At 41.5% G+C, this 15961-nt stretch overlaps 1 protein-coding gene across 1 annotated transcript in view; it reads left to right on the top strand.

Moving 5' to 3' along the window:
- The window catches only part of ACOT11 (acyl-CoA thioesterase 11), a 204615-nt gene that overhangs the window by 140697 nt on the left and 47957 nt on the right, over positions 1-15961 (top strand). Inside the window, exon 4 of the mRNA XM_089515215.1 lies at positions 9542-9710. Coding sequence (XP_089371341.1) covers positions 9542-9710 — 169 coding nt within the window. The remainder of the gene's footprint in view (positions 1-9541; positions 9711-15961) is intronic.

The raw sequence follows: 15961 nt of genomic DNA on the forward strand, positions 1-15961 counted from the left end.
AATCTCCATCCCCAGACTTAAGGTACCTATCACAAGTACCTCCATTTTCTCTGGATTCAGCCCATTACTGACTCAAAGCAGGCACCCAGAGGAGAGATGCCATCATTAGTCACTGCAGCAGTCAGAGACATAGAGAAGTAAATTTGGTTGTCATCAGCGTACTGATAACACTGCTCCCCATGTCTCCTGATGATCTCTCCCAGTGGTTTCATGTAAGTTTTAAACAGCATGGAGGACAGAATGGCACCCTAAGGGATGACAGATGTCAGCTCTCTTTTAGAAGAGCAACTGTCCCCAAGCATCACCATCTGGAATCTGCCTGAGATGTAGGAATGGAGCCACTGGATTGCACTGCCTCCAATACCTAACTCCCTCAGGCGTTCCAGAAGGATACCATGGTCGATGGTATCGAAGGCCGCTGAGATGTCCAAGAGCACCAACAGGTTGTATATTGCTAGAGTGCAATTTCACTGATGTATTATTGCACTATATTTCTTTTTAAATTAAAAAAAAGTATTGACAGGTATATATTTTTCTGATATGTCTCATGTCCAATCCACACTGCAGAAATTTTCAAGTTCAGGGATTGCTCTGTCCTTTACTGAATTCCCTGGCTCAGTGCTAGGGAATTCTGGGATTTGCTATTTATTGTGGCATCAGAGCTCTCTGACAGAGAAGGCTAAGTGTCTCACAATACTATAATTGCCGGCATACTACAGTTCCCACAATACTACAGTTCCTAGAACTGTGGCGGCGAACCTGTGGCATGCACGCCTGTTCCTCTACTCCTTTAGCTGTCTCTGGGGGAGTCCCATCCCTGGAAGGTGGAAGTCCTGCACCAGAGGGTGGAAGTCCCACCCCCCCAAAGTCCCACCTCCGGATGTTCTGTCCCCAGCACTGGGTAACATGGTGTTGGAACGCCTTTGAGTTTGGGCACTTGATCTCTAAAAGGTGCGTCAACACTGGTCTAGAACAACATAAATGTTTTTTGGATTTTTTTTCATTTTAAACATTACAGTAACAAATACCAGTCTCCCAACATTTTTGTCCCATTTGTAAGAACCCTGAAATTTATGATACCTAGAGAATTTGTTTCACAGATAGTTTACCAGCAAGATTACCAAAGGGAAATCATAAGTTTGGACAGCATTGATTTCCAGTTTCCCCCCAGTTTCCTCCTTAATTTAGCAAACATTTCAGTCCTGCTTTTTTGAGCTAAAACTACTAGTATATGGATATGTACAGCTGTGCTTGCACAGGTAGACTAAATCCAGCAAAAATCCAGGTTACATTTGTACTCAGGAGGGTCAGATAAGATATAAATTTGGGCTTTTCTTTCTCTTGGGTGTGTTATCAAATTTTTTGCCTCTGGCAATGGCTGGCCTGTTTCAAAAAGCGTGGTCTGAGGGAGGGAGGGAGGGAGGATAGTTGATGGAAAATCTGATGTGAACAATTTGGGCTAAACGTATGGGATTGTAGCTTCTGTTTTGGTCCAAATCTCCTTTTCTATTTTTAAATGCTTCCCACATGTTTCATTTCAGAAGAACAATGCCCTTGATTATCTTCAGTTGCTGTTTCAATGACATCCAGCTATCCCCTTTTCATTATGATTTATTTAATGCTGCAAGAGTTTGTTCCGATTCACTGTTTCCTTCGGTACCTTTGGTGTAACTCAGGCTTCCACATCTAGGTGCCCTCCAAATGTGTTGAACCACAAGTGCCATCATCTCCAACCACTGGCTGAATTAGCTGGATGATGAAGGATGTAGTCAGAACTGTGGAAAGTGCAAGGAAGTGGGAAGGCTAAGTGTAACTCAGTCCTTCTCAGGATGCTTTACTTCTGCTGCTGTTTTCTGTGATGTTTGTGTCTTGCTGAAGAGTGCATGGAACAAACCTATTTGTCCCGAAAATAAGACAGCCATTGCCCCTTGCTCTATGTCTACATTACCTGTGGCCAGTCTAGCGCTCTTTAGGCTACTTGCCACTGTCTGTACATGGACACAGTACGTATTGCTGCCTAATGATTTATCTCTCTTTGGTCATAGTAGCTTGGTTATTAAGATTAAATCTTTGTTATTCTGTTGGACCTACAGAATAACAGATGTAAAGGTGGTTAATGGTACTTTACATGTTGGATTAATGTCTGGAGTAGGAGTATATTCAATTTTTTAAACTCTTCACCAGAACTCCAGATGAGTAAATGCATTGGCAGTACACTCCTGATGAGGCAGATCATGCATATACTCTACATTGTGGTGGGAAACATGTGGTACTCCAGATGTTGTTGCACCATAATCCCCATAATCCTCACCACTGGCACTGCAGGCTCGAGTTGTTGAGAATTACAGCCCAGTGACATCTGGAGAACCACATGTTCCCTCCCTTTGCTATGGAATGTATCTACCAAAACATCATACTATTTTAACAGTATGTGCAGCTGAAGCAAAACTGTCATTATCATTACAGTTACTTTTAAAATGAAAACAATGACAGTGGACAATGTTTTATTTCTTATGTATGAACACCAGATCATTTTTATTTTTATTTAAATTCTGATGACTGATAGCTGCCATGAAGCAAATCCTCAAAAATAGCACTAGATTTATGGCATTCTGGGGCTTTGTGAGGCATGAAATTCAGAAATCTTTTCTCCCAAAACATGAAGTTTGAGAACGCTCACTTTTTTCTTAGTCTAGCTTTTTTGCATATGTGCTTCAGTCCTACTTTTTATTCTCACTACTGTGTCATCTTCTTCCATGTTAGTTACATGGGTAATCCTTGCTAATCATGGATCAATGAACAGGATAACACAACACAGTGCTACATGCCTAATTGAATTTGCCAATGTGACATTATAGAGATCAAATAAAGCCAGAGAAGAATGAGGTTTGATCAATCTTATGGGTGATCCGGTCAGTTGGGAAACATAATGAGAGGATGCCATACTACAGTATAGCTAGTCAGGTCTGACTTTTACCTGTTAATCTTTTCTGCATGTGCGCTGTTCAGTCCATTGCAACTCGTAACATTCCTTTGTGTGTCTGTGTGTTTTGTAACAGGCAAAACAGAGTTAACATTTCAAAAGTAACAGCCAAGTGAGAAGAACAAGAATCTATTGACTACTTAAGTTACTGTCAAAAAGCATGTTTAGGCATGTTAAAGGCAGTTTTGTTGAAGATTTACTAATTTTATGCCACTTTCTTGTCAATCAATCCTAAAAGGAGTTCCCTTCATAACCAAACAAAAAGTAACAAATAACAAAGCCATTTACAAAAATATATTTGAAAATGGATTGTTGATGCTGATGTTAATTGCTTGAGGAGCAGAGAGGTTTGAGTTAAATGGCAGATTCCCCCTTTTTAAAAGTAAATTTCAAAGCTCTGATTATATTTCCATAGCTACTAATACTGGACGTCTCAGAATCACCCCCAAACTTGGTTTAGCAAAGAAAGACTGTAATATGTTGATGTCACAGAATACAAATTAAGCCAACTAGGGTGAAGACAATGTTTGATTGTTCAGGAAGGACTGTGATACCTTTTGTAATAAGACTGGTTGTTTCAAAGTTATTGAATGCCTTTATAAAAAGTGTGTCTGTCTCTTCCTTTTGCCCTTTCAGCATAGGTCTACTTACAAAAATTACCATTTGGCTGCTGTGTAACCAAAAGGATGGTAGTTGTCTGGTGGCTTTAACCATAGCCCATTTTATGCTACACAACTATAGCACTATGATTGCACTTATTGCAGTGGTTCCTTTTTTAAGGAATTTTGTAGTTTTTGTGTGGTATTTAGAATTCTCTGCTGGATTGCTCTACTACCTCCCTAAACTATACATCCTGGGATTCTGTAGAATACAACCATGAACCTTTTCATACTACACAAACATAGTGCTATATTTCACCTTGACTGCCATGGCAGTATCCTGTGGAATCCTGGGGGTTGTAGTTTGGTGAGATAAAAAAACTCTTTAGCTGGAATTCAGAATGCCCTCCTGTGGAACTGTAAATCCCAGGATTCCATTGGATGTTTCCATGCCAGTTAAAATAGAATCATGGTGCTATAATTATGTAGTGTGAAAGGCCCCCCAATGATTGAACCAAGTATTCCCCCCCCCTGTTTTCCTAAATTTCTCAGTGACAAGGTTTGAGAGGTGATACCCCTTAGCCATAAATTATTTCCCCTCTAAGCAGGATCTATGGGGTGAGTCTTTGAGGCAGTAACTTTGTGGTTTGTAGTCCTGAATCTACTCCATGATTTAGAAAGGTTATGTAAAAGTGCTCTTGGTAGATAAGTGTGTCATTTGAAAGTGTAACCCCCTTTTTTGTCCTAACAAACTCTTGTACTTTGCCTATTGTATTTGTGCAGAGGAATGCAGCAAAATTCATAAGAATCATATTGCTTAGGTAGGATTAAAAACTTTAAAGATGAAAGATAGCTGGCTAGTATATGTAAATGGCCAAGCAGCTGCTAAATATAAATTTTCTTGGCTTACCACTTGTGCAAAGACATAGGAAATGGCTCAGAATTGGATCGCGAGCTTGAGAGAAGAGGATGCCAGTTAACATGCAGTTGAAAGTGACAAGTTTCAATCAGCACTGTGGAATTCTTGTAGCATGTCTCTATTGCTAAACAGCAGCTAAAGCATATTGACTTTTCTACACTGATCAATGGTTGGCAGAGGGACTGGAAATGATTTAGCTGCAGGATGGTGAGAACTGCCTAACTTAGCAAAACAAACAACAGAAACACCAACCAAACAGTACAGCATTTTTCCAAATGCAGCTAAATATATAAACAAAGCAAACCTGGAAGTACAGGGGAAAATGGAGTCTGTCCAAAAGGTTGGGCTATTGATGAACTCAGAAAAAGAGAGGTTTTTAATGGACAGAAATACTGAGGAGCTTGATATGTGAGGAAGCTACTGCTGGACCAGGAAGAGGAGGAATTCAGGAACAACATTCTAGACATTGGCATACCTCAGTTAACAAACCCTCTGATAAAAAAAGCCCCTTTTTACAGTCTTTTTCTGCTTACCCGGCACCCACCTTTCCTGCTCATCCTCTGTTGAGTTGAAAGTTTTTAAAAAGCAATGTGGGCAGTGTGAACATGATAAAGGATAGCAGATAGGCTTTACCTCACCAGCTACACCCAGCTTGTTAAAAATAAAACCATAGATCTGTAACTTTGACCACTAAAATGGAAATAAGAAAAGAAGCCAGTAAAATTCAAAGAGATAGCTGTGTCAGTCTGTAGAATCAGTCTGTAGAGAGATCTTGTAGCACCTTTGAGACTAACAAAAAAAGAAGAAGTTGGCAGCATAAGCTTTCCTAGACTTAAGAGCCTGAAGAGACAGGCCATAATAAAGCTGCTTCAGGTCACTTTGAAGGCATGCTGTTTAAATGGCACAAGCATCTTAAGAGACCGGAAGCTGCACTCTTAAGAGACCAGAAGCTTTGGCGCAGCTTCTGGTCTCTTAGGACACATGCAGCATTTAAACAGCATACCTCCAAAGTGACCCGAAGCAGCTTTATTTTGGCCTGTCTGTACCAGCTCTTAAGTCTACTTCCTCAGATACATTTGAAAAGAAGCTGGTTTAAAGAGGGGGGGGGACACAATTCTCAATTCATGTGATGTGCCCCTTCCTAGAACTGGACAACCTAAAGATAGTTGTGTATGTGCTGGCAGCCTCAAGGGTGGACTTCTGAATCCAGTGTACATTGGACCACCTCTGTACAAAGTTTAGAAACTTCAGTTAGTTCAAAATATGGCAGCCAGATTGGTCAGTGGTACATCTAGAAGCGATCACATTACACCAATATTAAAATCACTCCACTGGCTGACAATTAGTTTCTGGGCAAGGTACAAAGTGTTGGTTATTACCTTAAAACCCTATATAGTTTGGGACCAGGTTACCTATGGGATCACATCCACCAGTATAATCTGTCCCTTGCACTCTGTTTGATGGATCTATCCAGATGATTTTTAAATTATTAATTTTAAAATATGGACTGATTGTTTTAATGCCTTATATGTTCTTTTAAATGGATGCTATGTGTCTTGAGTGGTTTTTGTATTTTTACTGATATATTGCTGTTCCTACCTTGATCCACGGGAAAGGCAAGTAAGAAACAACAACAACAACAACAACAACTTGCTTAATTCCTTTAAAATAACCTTTATCTTTATGCTTTTATGGATGCTTTTAAATAGTTTTAATCTGTACTGTTTTAAAATATGTTGTTAGATGCCTTGAATCTCATTTCTGAGAGAAAGGCAAGATATAAATGAAGAAAATAAATAAACAAATATTTTATAGGATTGCTCTCTCATATGAATGGATAGATTGTTCCTAGTAGAAGAGTTTGCACACAATTTTCAGGAAGAAATTACCATTTAAAATAGCAATTTTCTCTTTTAATTTCATAATAAGAGTAATATGGTGTGTTTCTAACAGTTCTTTAAGTTGTAAAAAGGAAAAAGGATTTTAGGTTAGTAACCTGATCTATTTGAATAGTAGAAGAGTCATTTGGAATGATCATATGCTCATGTATCTGTTAAAGGGTGCTCTGAATATGAAGTTTCTTCCAGTATTCATGAAATGTAGATTTAATCTGTCCCCTTGCACCACTTCATTAAAAAAACTCTAGGCCTCTGAAAACCTTACCTTTCTAACAGTTAAAACTCAGCTCATACAATTAAAAGGGTCTCATGGAGAAGGGCTCTCCTGCTTATATCCATAAGGAATCATGTATTGCCAGTCAGGCCTCACTTCCACTACTTTTAAACCGGATCGCAAATCGGTTTGAACCAGTTTAAATGACCATGGTTCACACTTGAACTGAATCACTGAAGCAATTTGGAGAGGGGGGCCACATGCTAGACAAATTTAACCCGTGTCTTTTTGGATAAATCAATTCCGTGCAAGTGAGAACCAGATGCGGATCAGAATTGATTTAAATTTGCCCTTTGGCCAGCTGGAGCAGGTCCATTTTGAATTGATTCATTGGTCAATGTGAACCACAAGTGGGTTATTGAAAAACTAGAGCATATCCAAAGGAGGGCGACTAAAATGGTTAAGAGTCTGGAAACTATGCCCTATGAGGAGCTGGGGATGTTTAGTCTAGAGAAGAAAAGGTTAAGATGTGATATGATAGCCCTGTTTAAATATTTGAAAGGATGTCATATTGAGGAGGGAGCAAGCTTGTTTTCTGCTGCTCCAGAGAACAGGACCCGGAACAATGGATGCAAGCTACAGGAAAAGAGATTCCACCTCAATATTAGGAGGAACTTCCTGACAGTAAGGGCTGTTTGGCAGTGGAACAAACTCCCTTGGAGTGTAGAGGAGTCTCCTTCCTTAGAGGTATTTAAACAGAGGCTGGATAGCTATCTGTTGGGGATGCTTTGATTGAAATTTCCTGCATGGCAGAATGGAGTTGGATTAGATGGTCCTTGTGGTCTCTTCCAACTCTATGATTCTATGATTTTGCAAAAAGAAAATGCAATCGGGACAAATGTAGTGTGAACCATGCTCCACTGCCAAACCGATCCATTCAGATCGCAAAGCAAATGCTAGCTCCGTATGAGATGCCCGTATATTGTGGCCTTTCCTTCCTGCCAGCAAATTTCTCTGCATGAAGAAAAGTAGAGCAGGAAAATACTTTAATAAAGATTATGTCATGGCCCTAATTTGTTTACTGACAACGAGCCCCCTTTCTGAAAGAAAGTAAATAATTCTTCTGAGAATCTAAAGCTCAAAATAGCAGATGCTATACAAAGCCCTTGGGGTGTACCAAATCAGGGAGTTACCCTAAGCCAGGGTGCCCCCTTTTTATGTGTTTATGGCTTAGAAGAGTCACTGAACCTCAGTGGCTGTTGAGTGCTTAACCCTCTCAGCAAATCCTAGCTTTTGTGTTTCAGCTAAGCAAATAATTGCTTCTCATGTCAAGCTTAGGTGAAAGGGGAGTGTGTTTTAACAGCAATGGAATGAGGAATGGCTTATATTTAGGAGGGGTGTAGCAGAGAAGAGTTCCATTTCAAGGCAAAAGAAGTCAGGAGTACTGACTGTGTTAATTCCCCCCCTTCCCCCCCCCCCTTGGCAAGCCCCTGCCATTGCTGTTCTTGCCATGAAAATAGTTCTCAGCCTCTAATAAGGACATGTATCTCAATGCACTGCACAATGTAAAACACATAGGACCTTGCCACACAGGGATTTTTTGAGCACAGAAGTAGGGGCAGTTTGCATTGGCCGATGCGTATTTGCGTCATATCGCATCGTTCATTCACACCCGCGCTCTCTGAATACACTTTGCCGATTCGTATTCGCGTCATATCGCATTGTTGTTTCACACCTGGGCGGCCTTCCAAATCGAGGTTTTGCGAATGCGTATTCAGGCAAAGCGAGGCAAGTGCAGATTGGATTACCACACCAGCCCAATACAATGTGTATTGGCCGATTCGCATCGGCAGCCTTGCGCATGCTCTGTGGGGCTCTGAACGGGGCGCAACATTTTTAACGTCCGGGGTGAAGAATGAGGTCACTGTTTAGCGCGTAATATCGCTAGAATTGCTGCCTTTAGCCACTTACGAAAGGGGTATACACCATCTGTATATGTGTGTGTGTACAACAGCAACAACAAATCATATTCTATACAAATCAGCCTGATTGATGGTATAGAAATTATTATTATTATTATTATTATTATTATAAATAAAAATGAACAGAAAATATGATACTAAGCTTTACTAGACAAAGTGAGCTAAGAAGGTAGAGCAAATGATATACACTTATTTTTGTTATATACTATGCAGATGTGAAATGAAGGTAGAGCTATACAGTAATTTTGACTGTAAGATAAAAAATGTAACTTCAAAAATAGCCAGGTTGGGGTGAAAGGAAGTCAATATACTTATGTTGGTGGATTTTAAAAGAAAAGAGAGAGAGAGGAGAGTGATGGCAGCATGTTAATTAGTTTGTTTGGCTGTTAATGAGAATGTGCAAAGGCAAGATTGTTGATGGAGTATTTGGGTAATGAATAAAATCAATCTAAAAGGAAAAAGGAAAAAAAAAGAAGGCAGGTGTGTAGGGCTGTCTGGGGAGAGGAGGACACTTGCTGACTGTTTGCTTTGTTCTCTCTTCCCCCCTTCCCCCTTCCTTCCTTCCTCTCATTTTCTTTTCTTCCTACTTTCCTTCCTCTCTCCTTTCTTTCTTAATTTTTCTTTCTGTGTTTCTCTCTCCCTTCTTCTCTCTCTCTTTTTTCTTTCTTTTCCTGTTCTTTTCTTCTCTCTCTCTCTCTCTCTCCCTCCTTTCCTTCTCTCTCTCTCTCTTTTCCTTCCTTCTTTCTTTCCTCCTCTCTCTCTCTCCTTCCTTCCTTCTTTCCTTCCTTCCTCCTCCTCTCTCTCTCCTTCCTTCCTTCCTTCTTTCTTTTCCTTCCTTCCTTCCTTCCTTCCTTCCTTCCTTCCTTCCTTCCTTCTTTCTTTTCTTTTCTTTTCTTTTCTTTTCTTTCCTTCCTCTCTTTCTCTGCCCCCCCTTTTGCCCTGGCAGAGTCCCGAGGGGCCCCTCTTCCCTGATCCCAGGAGGGCCATGGCCACCCCCCGCGGGGCCACCGAGGTCCAGATGAGCCAGATGGTCCAGCCTTGCCACACCAACCACCGGGGCGAGCTCAGCATCGGGCAGCTCCTCAAGTGGGTCGACACCGCCGCCTGCCTCTCCGGTAAGAAACAGACAGAGCAGCCCCAGCGGCAACAGCAGGAGGAGGAGGAGGGAGGGCTCTGTGGGTGGGCAGCCAGCCCCCCGTCCCTTTCCCAGGGCCAGCCAGCTCAGCCAAGCCAGGCCTCCCCTGGGCTGGGGGTGCAGGGGGTGTGTGTGTGTGCAAGGCTGGCTCTTCTTAAGGTGGACCGAGGACTCCTTGCCTTCCCAGGCCAGAGGGAAGAAGCAGGAGCAGAAGGAGCAGGAGAAGAGCCTGGGGAGGAGGGGCAAGGAGCACAGAGCCAAGGGAGAACCAGGCGTCCTCCTTTTCCAGGACGCCTCCTACATTGCAGGCTTCTTGTCCTGGAGGGATGCCAAAAGGTCCTCCATTTGGTGCAGGACCAAGAAGCATGCATTTAACATTTGTAACACGTGTTTTGAGCTTCTGTTTTGTCATCCCCTACATTTTTCTTCGAAGGGCCTACAGTTTGTCCTCTTTTGTGGCAAGGCACTTGTCCTCCTTTTCCAGGACCTGTCCTACATTTCAACATTTTGTCCAGGAGGGATTCCAAAATGTCCTCCATAACAAACCAGCATGGGTTTTATATTTCTAACAGTGGCTTGAGTTTTTATTTATTTATTGCCATGTCCAACCATTCTCTTGAAGGCCCTAAATTTTGTCCTCCTTTGAAGGCAGGGCAGTTGTCCTCCATTTTAGCCTGTTTTGTCCAAGAGGAGTGGACAAAATCCCTTCATTCTGAGAATGACTAAGAAGCGTGCATTTTATATTTATATGAGAGTTTTTAGCTTATCTTTTCCAACACCCTACATTTTTCTTGAAGGTCCTACATTTTGCGGTACGTGATCCTCCTTTGTGTTGAGCACACGCGTCCTCCTTTTCCAGGACATGCCCTCCATGTCCACCTTCTGTCCAGGAGGAATGCCAAGATGTCTTCCATTTGGAGCATGGCTCAGAAGCATGGATTTACATTTTATGTGAAAGCTTTTAGCTTTTGTTTTGTAATGCCCTACATTTTCCTAGAAGGCCCTACATTTTGCAGTGCTGGGTCCTCCTTTGTGGTTAGGACATCTGCTCACCCTTCTCAGACCAAAACCAGGGATCTGTCTTGGATTTTACTAAGCCTTCACCGTCCCTACTTTGTGGCCCGCATCCACCACCAACCCATCTTGGGTCCAAAATACTGGGAATAGCAGCTTCATTTATAGCAGCATTATTTATATACCACTTCATACTTTTTATATCCTTAGGTTTCCTAGGATCAGCAGCCTCTTTGCTGAGAATTGTGTGTGTATGTGGCTTTTTGTGGCTTACAGCTCCCATGGCAGTGAATAGTTTCCAGGTTTTGGCTCTCTCTACAGAGGAATTGTCCAAGGTGCTGAACCTGCTTGGAGGCCTAAGATTCAGGCTTTGGATAACTCCATTCTGCTCTAAGGCTAGAGATAAAACCTGGAAGGGATTTGCTGCCCCTCTGACAAGGGAGGGCCAAAACAGACTGCAGGAATAATCCCGTTTGAGACCGCTTTAACTGCCCTGGCTCAGTCTTAGGGAATTCTGGGGACTGGTTTTGTGAGACATTTAGCCTTCTCGGTCAGAGAGCTCTGGTGCCACAACAAACCACAGTCCCCAAGATTCCCCAGAGGTGAGCCAGGGCAGTTAAAGCAGTCTCAAACTGGATTATTTCTGCAGTGCATTTTGGCCAGGAGGCACCAGTTGCAACTGCTGTGTGGAAATCTTTTTGGCTGTTGGGGGTTTGAAACTCTTGCTGGTTGTTGGCGATTCAACCAGTAGTGAGCTGTGCCCATAGATCAGGGCCATAAGCATTACATGCTGGAGGGGGGCAGATCCTGTGGAAGCCCCACCCAAAATCCCCCCTGGTTCCCCCTGCCAGAACAGGGGCAGACTACCGTTGATCTCATTGGGCTGTGCTTGCCTTATTTGCACACATATTTATCATATTGATGACCTGGTAGAGGATGTGGAGCGCATTTGCAAGTACTGTCCCTCAACTACTTATTGAATAGTACTGCCTGCCCTCTTTATACTCAGGTCAGCCTGACTCAGAATTGCTGGCTGTGGCTCTGTGCAGGGGAAAGTGTTGGAGTAGGCGAGAGACATGAATGATTTGTTGCTCACTCCATCCATACCCTGCATCCTTGGATGTCCTCAGGTCTAGTGAAGGGTGCTGTTCCATTTTGAAATAAGATTCATCTGTTGCTCTGGAAGTCTTCTGAAATAGTGGCAGCTGGTGGCTTATGTGCCAGTTGGGCAATGAATTCATCTCAGGTTTTACTGTATATAGTCGACTATAAGTTGACCTCATGTATAAGTCAAGGATATTGAGCTTCTTTGATAAAATTACTAGCTTGGTCGATGAAGGGAATGCTGTGGATATAGTATATCTTGATTTCAGTAAGGCCTCTGACAAGGTTTCCCATGACATTCTTGCAAACAAGCTTGTAAAATGTGGGTTAGACAAGGTAACTGTTACATGGATGTGTAATTGGTTGACTGGCTGAACCCAAAGGGTGCTCAACAATGGCACCTTTTCATCCTGGAGAGAAGTGACCGGTGGGGTCCCACAGGGCTCTGTACTGGGGCCAGTGTTATTCAACATCTTTATCAATGACCTGGATGACAGAATTGCGAGCATACTTACCAAATTTGCAGATGACACCAAATTAGGAGGAATAGCTAATACCCCTGAGGATAGGATCAAAATTCAAAACGACCTGAATAGACTAGAAAGCTGGGCCAAAGCTAACAAAATGGAATTCAACACGGAGAAATGTAGGGTACTGCAGAAAGATAAAATGCACAGATATAGGATGGGGGACACCTGGCTGAATGAAACTACATGTGAAAGGGATCTAGGAGTTCAAGTAGACCACAAGTTGAACATGAGTGAACAGTGCGATGTGGCAGCTAAAAAGGCCAATGCAATTTTAGGCTGCATCAATAGTGTCTAGATCAAGAGAAATAATAGTGCCACTGTATTCTGATTTGGTCAGGCCCCACCTGGAATATTGTGTCCAGTTCAGGGCACCACAATTCAAAAAGGACATTGAGAAACTGGAGCATGTCCAAAGGAGGACGACTAAAATGGTGAAAGGTCTGGAAACCATGCCCTATGAGGAACGACTTAGGGAGCTGGGGATGTTTAGCTTGGAGAAAAGAAGATTAAGAGGTGATATGATAGCCCTGTTGAAATATTTGAAGGGATGATTGAGGAGGGAGCAAGCTTGTTTTCTGCTGCTCCAGAGAACAGGACCCGGAACAATGGATGCAAGCTCCAGGAAAAGAGATTCCACCTCAACATTAGGAGGAACTTCCTGACAGTAAGGGCTGTTCGGCAGTGGAACAAACTCCCTCGGAGTGTAGTGGAGTCTCCTTCCTTGGAGGTCTTCAAACGGAGGCTGGATGGCCATCTGTCAGGGATGCTTTGGTTTGGATTTCCTGCATGGTAGGGGGTTAGACTGGATGGCCTTTGTGATCTCTTCCAACTCTATGATTCTATGATTCAACCCTTTAATACAATTCCTCATGTTGTGGTGACCCCCAACCATAAAATTGTGGTGTCTCGGTTCCTAAGACCATTGGAAATATGAAAGGTTGAGAACCATTGATCTATAGGATAAAACAGTGGAAAACAATGCCAAACAACTTACAAAATTCCAGCAGGCATAACTGTACTCACATTAAAGGCTGGATAGATGATAGAGTAAAGTGGGGTCAGTGCTTCCAGAACAGATTATACTCTTGCCTTTCATCAGGGGATAGTTCCTTTTGTCTTTTTTACTTTTTGGTAAGAGTTAAAATATGGTAGTTACATTGACCTGTGGGTAAGTCAACTCAGGTTTTGGGGGACAATTTTTTGACTGAAATTCCTACAATAATAATAATAATAATAATAATAATAATAATAATGATGTTTATTTATATTTCCCGCCTCTCCAAAGATCAAGGCAGGATTACAACAAATATATCCAGTAGGTTAGATTATACTGGAGTTATCCAGTGGGCAGTACCTTATTCACAAATTGGACTAAGATCCCGAATGGATTTATTGTGTAATTGACGTGGGAGCCACCATCTGCTACTGTTTTGAAAATGAAATTGGGTGCAAGAGGCTTTCATCTTCTGTTGACTGAATATCTGGGACTATTCCTGTGATAGATCCTACTCTGCCTACTATTCCCCCATGCAAAGGGGACTCACAGAAGGGAATGCTACTGCCCTATTTGAGAATTTGTAGGCGAGGAAAAATGCAAGGAAAAATCGGATGGAAACTAGAAGAAAATTGTGCATAATCATAATTGTACATAAACATAATCAACTATTTGGAATTTACTTTTTTTAATCTTTCTTTCTTTCTTTCTTTCTTTCACTGCTCCCTGAATCATTTCATTTGCTATGCCGATATGAAAATTAGGTCAGTACAGATTTGTGGAGAAAGCTGAAAGTTGCCAAAAGGAAATACAGTGAGAATAAGTGCTACCATGCAACAGTTGAAATTACTTGGCTAATTCTTGCCTTAGCTAAACTACACAAAAATTCTTTTACATTAACCCAAGTACCGGCTTTTGTAATAAAAAACATTATGATACTTGTGGGTTCCTTTTCCTTGCTGTTCTTAATATTCCCAAATTCCATTTGCCCTTTGTCATGTTCATTGCCACTACACACTGAGATGATATTTTCAATTTTTCATTCAGTTACCTACCATAACAAGACCTTCACTTCTCATGTAGTCAGTTGCCTCAAACCCCATTGGTTTATATACAGAGTTAGGAATTGTCCCAGAGTATTCCTTATGCTTTCAGTAAACCACATTTGCCCTTTACTTGCTCTTTTCAACCATGTTTGGTAAGGGAGCAATTTGCAACCTTTTGGAGTTTGCATGAGTTTTCACTATCCTGGAGAATGTAGTTTCCAGATCATCTTCTAAACAAGGTGTTTATTATGCAGTTGCGACACCTTGTTTGTAGTATGTTAAGGAGAGATGGGAGATACCATATTGTCTTATTGTGTTTTCTCACTTAATGCCCCTCCTGTATTTTTCTTACCACGAAAATTGATAAGATAAAACATGAATAACCCCACAATTTTTTTTGGACTAATAGTACTAGGAGCCCTCCTCACTGCCTTCTGCAAACTTAGCTGTTGTTGTTAATTGTCATCAAGCCAACTTTGAGTTATGGTGACCCCATGAATGAAAGACCTCCAGGTTGTCCTGTCAACAACAACCATGCTTAGCTCTTGCAGACTCAGGACCATGGCTACCTTGATTGTATCTGTCCATCTGGAATGTGGTCTTCCTCTTTTCCAATTGCCTTCTACCTTACCAAGCATTATTGTTTTTCTAGTGAGTTATGCCTTCTTATGATATGGCCAAAGTACAACAGTCTCAGTTTAGTCATCTTGGCCTATAGGGAAAGTTCAGGTCTTTTTTGCAGTCCACGGTATCTGCAGAACTCTTCTACAGCATCACATATCAAATAAGATTATTTTCTTCCTATCAGCTTTTTTATTGTCTTGCTTTCACAGCCATACATAGAAAAGGGAAATACAATGGCATGGACAATACTAACTTTAGTATTTAATGATAAATCTTGACATTTCAGGGTCTTGTCTAGTTCCTTCATAGTCCTAGTCATCTTCTGTTTTCTTGACTGAAGTCTCCATTCTGATTAATGACTGAGCCAAGGTACTGTTTTCCATTGACTCCAGATCATTTTATGAACAAGATATGTAGTATTAGTCACACATGAATCAAGATTTATGAGGCTTTAATGAGATGTTTTGTGAAAAACCTTTGTCACTGAAATTATTTTTGGAACCACCCTTTGTAGAACTCACAGTGATTCATCTTCAACAAGGCCTAGGGAAAAACGAGGCCCTCCGGATATTGTTGAACTTCAGTTCCTAGCACCTCTAGGCACCATAGCCAATGGTGAAGGATGCTGGGGATAGTAAGACGACTATATTGGAGAATAAATTAGATATTTTGTTGCAAATTTATTAAATTTCACACCTGGATTTTTTTAAAAAAAGATATTTTATGCCATCTGTCAAAATTTCACCTAGATCTTCAGATGATCTCAAAACAATGCTTCAGTTGTGGGTGCCTGTGGGTTTCTCTTAAACATCTTTCATACAGAAGACTGACTCAACAAATTCAACCAGATTCTCCTCACTCTCCCTGTATTCTTGTCATACCATTTGTCTTTCCAGGGTCCTGTCACTTTTTTTGGCTG

This window comes from Sceloporus occidentalis, unplaced genomic scaffold, assembly GCF_023333645.1.
Source record: "Sceloporus occidentalis isolate IW3139 unplaced genomic scaffold, rSceOcc1.0.p SCAF_3, whole genome shotgun sequence".
Taxonomy (NCBI): domain Eukaryota; kingdom Metazoa; phylum Chordata; class Lepidosauria; order Squamata; family Phrynosomatidae; genus Sceloporus; species Sceloporus occidentalis.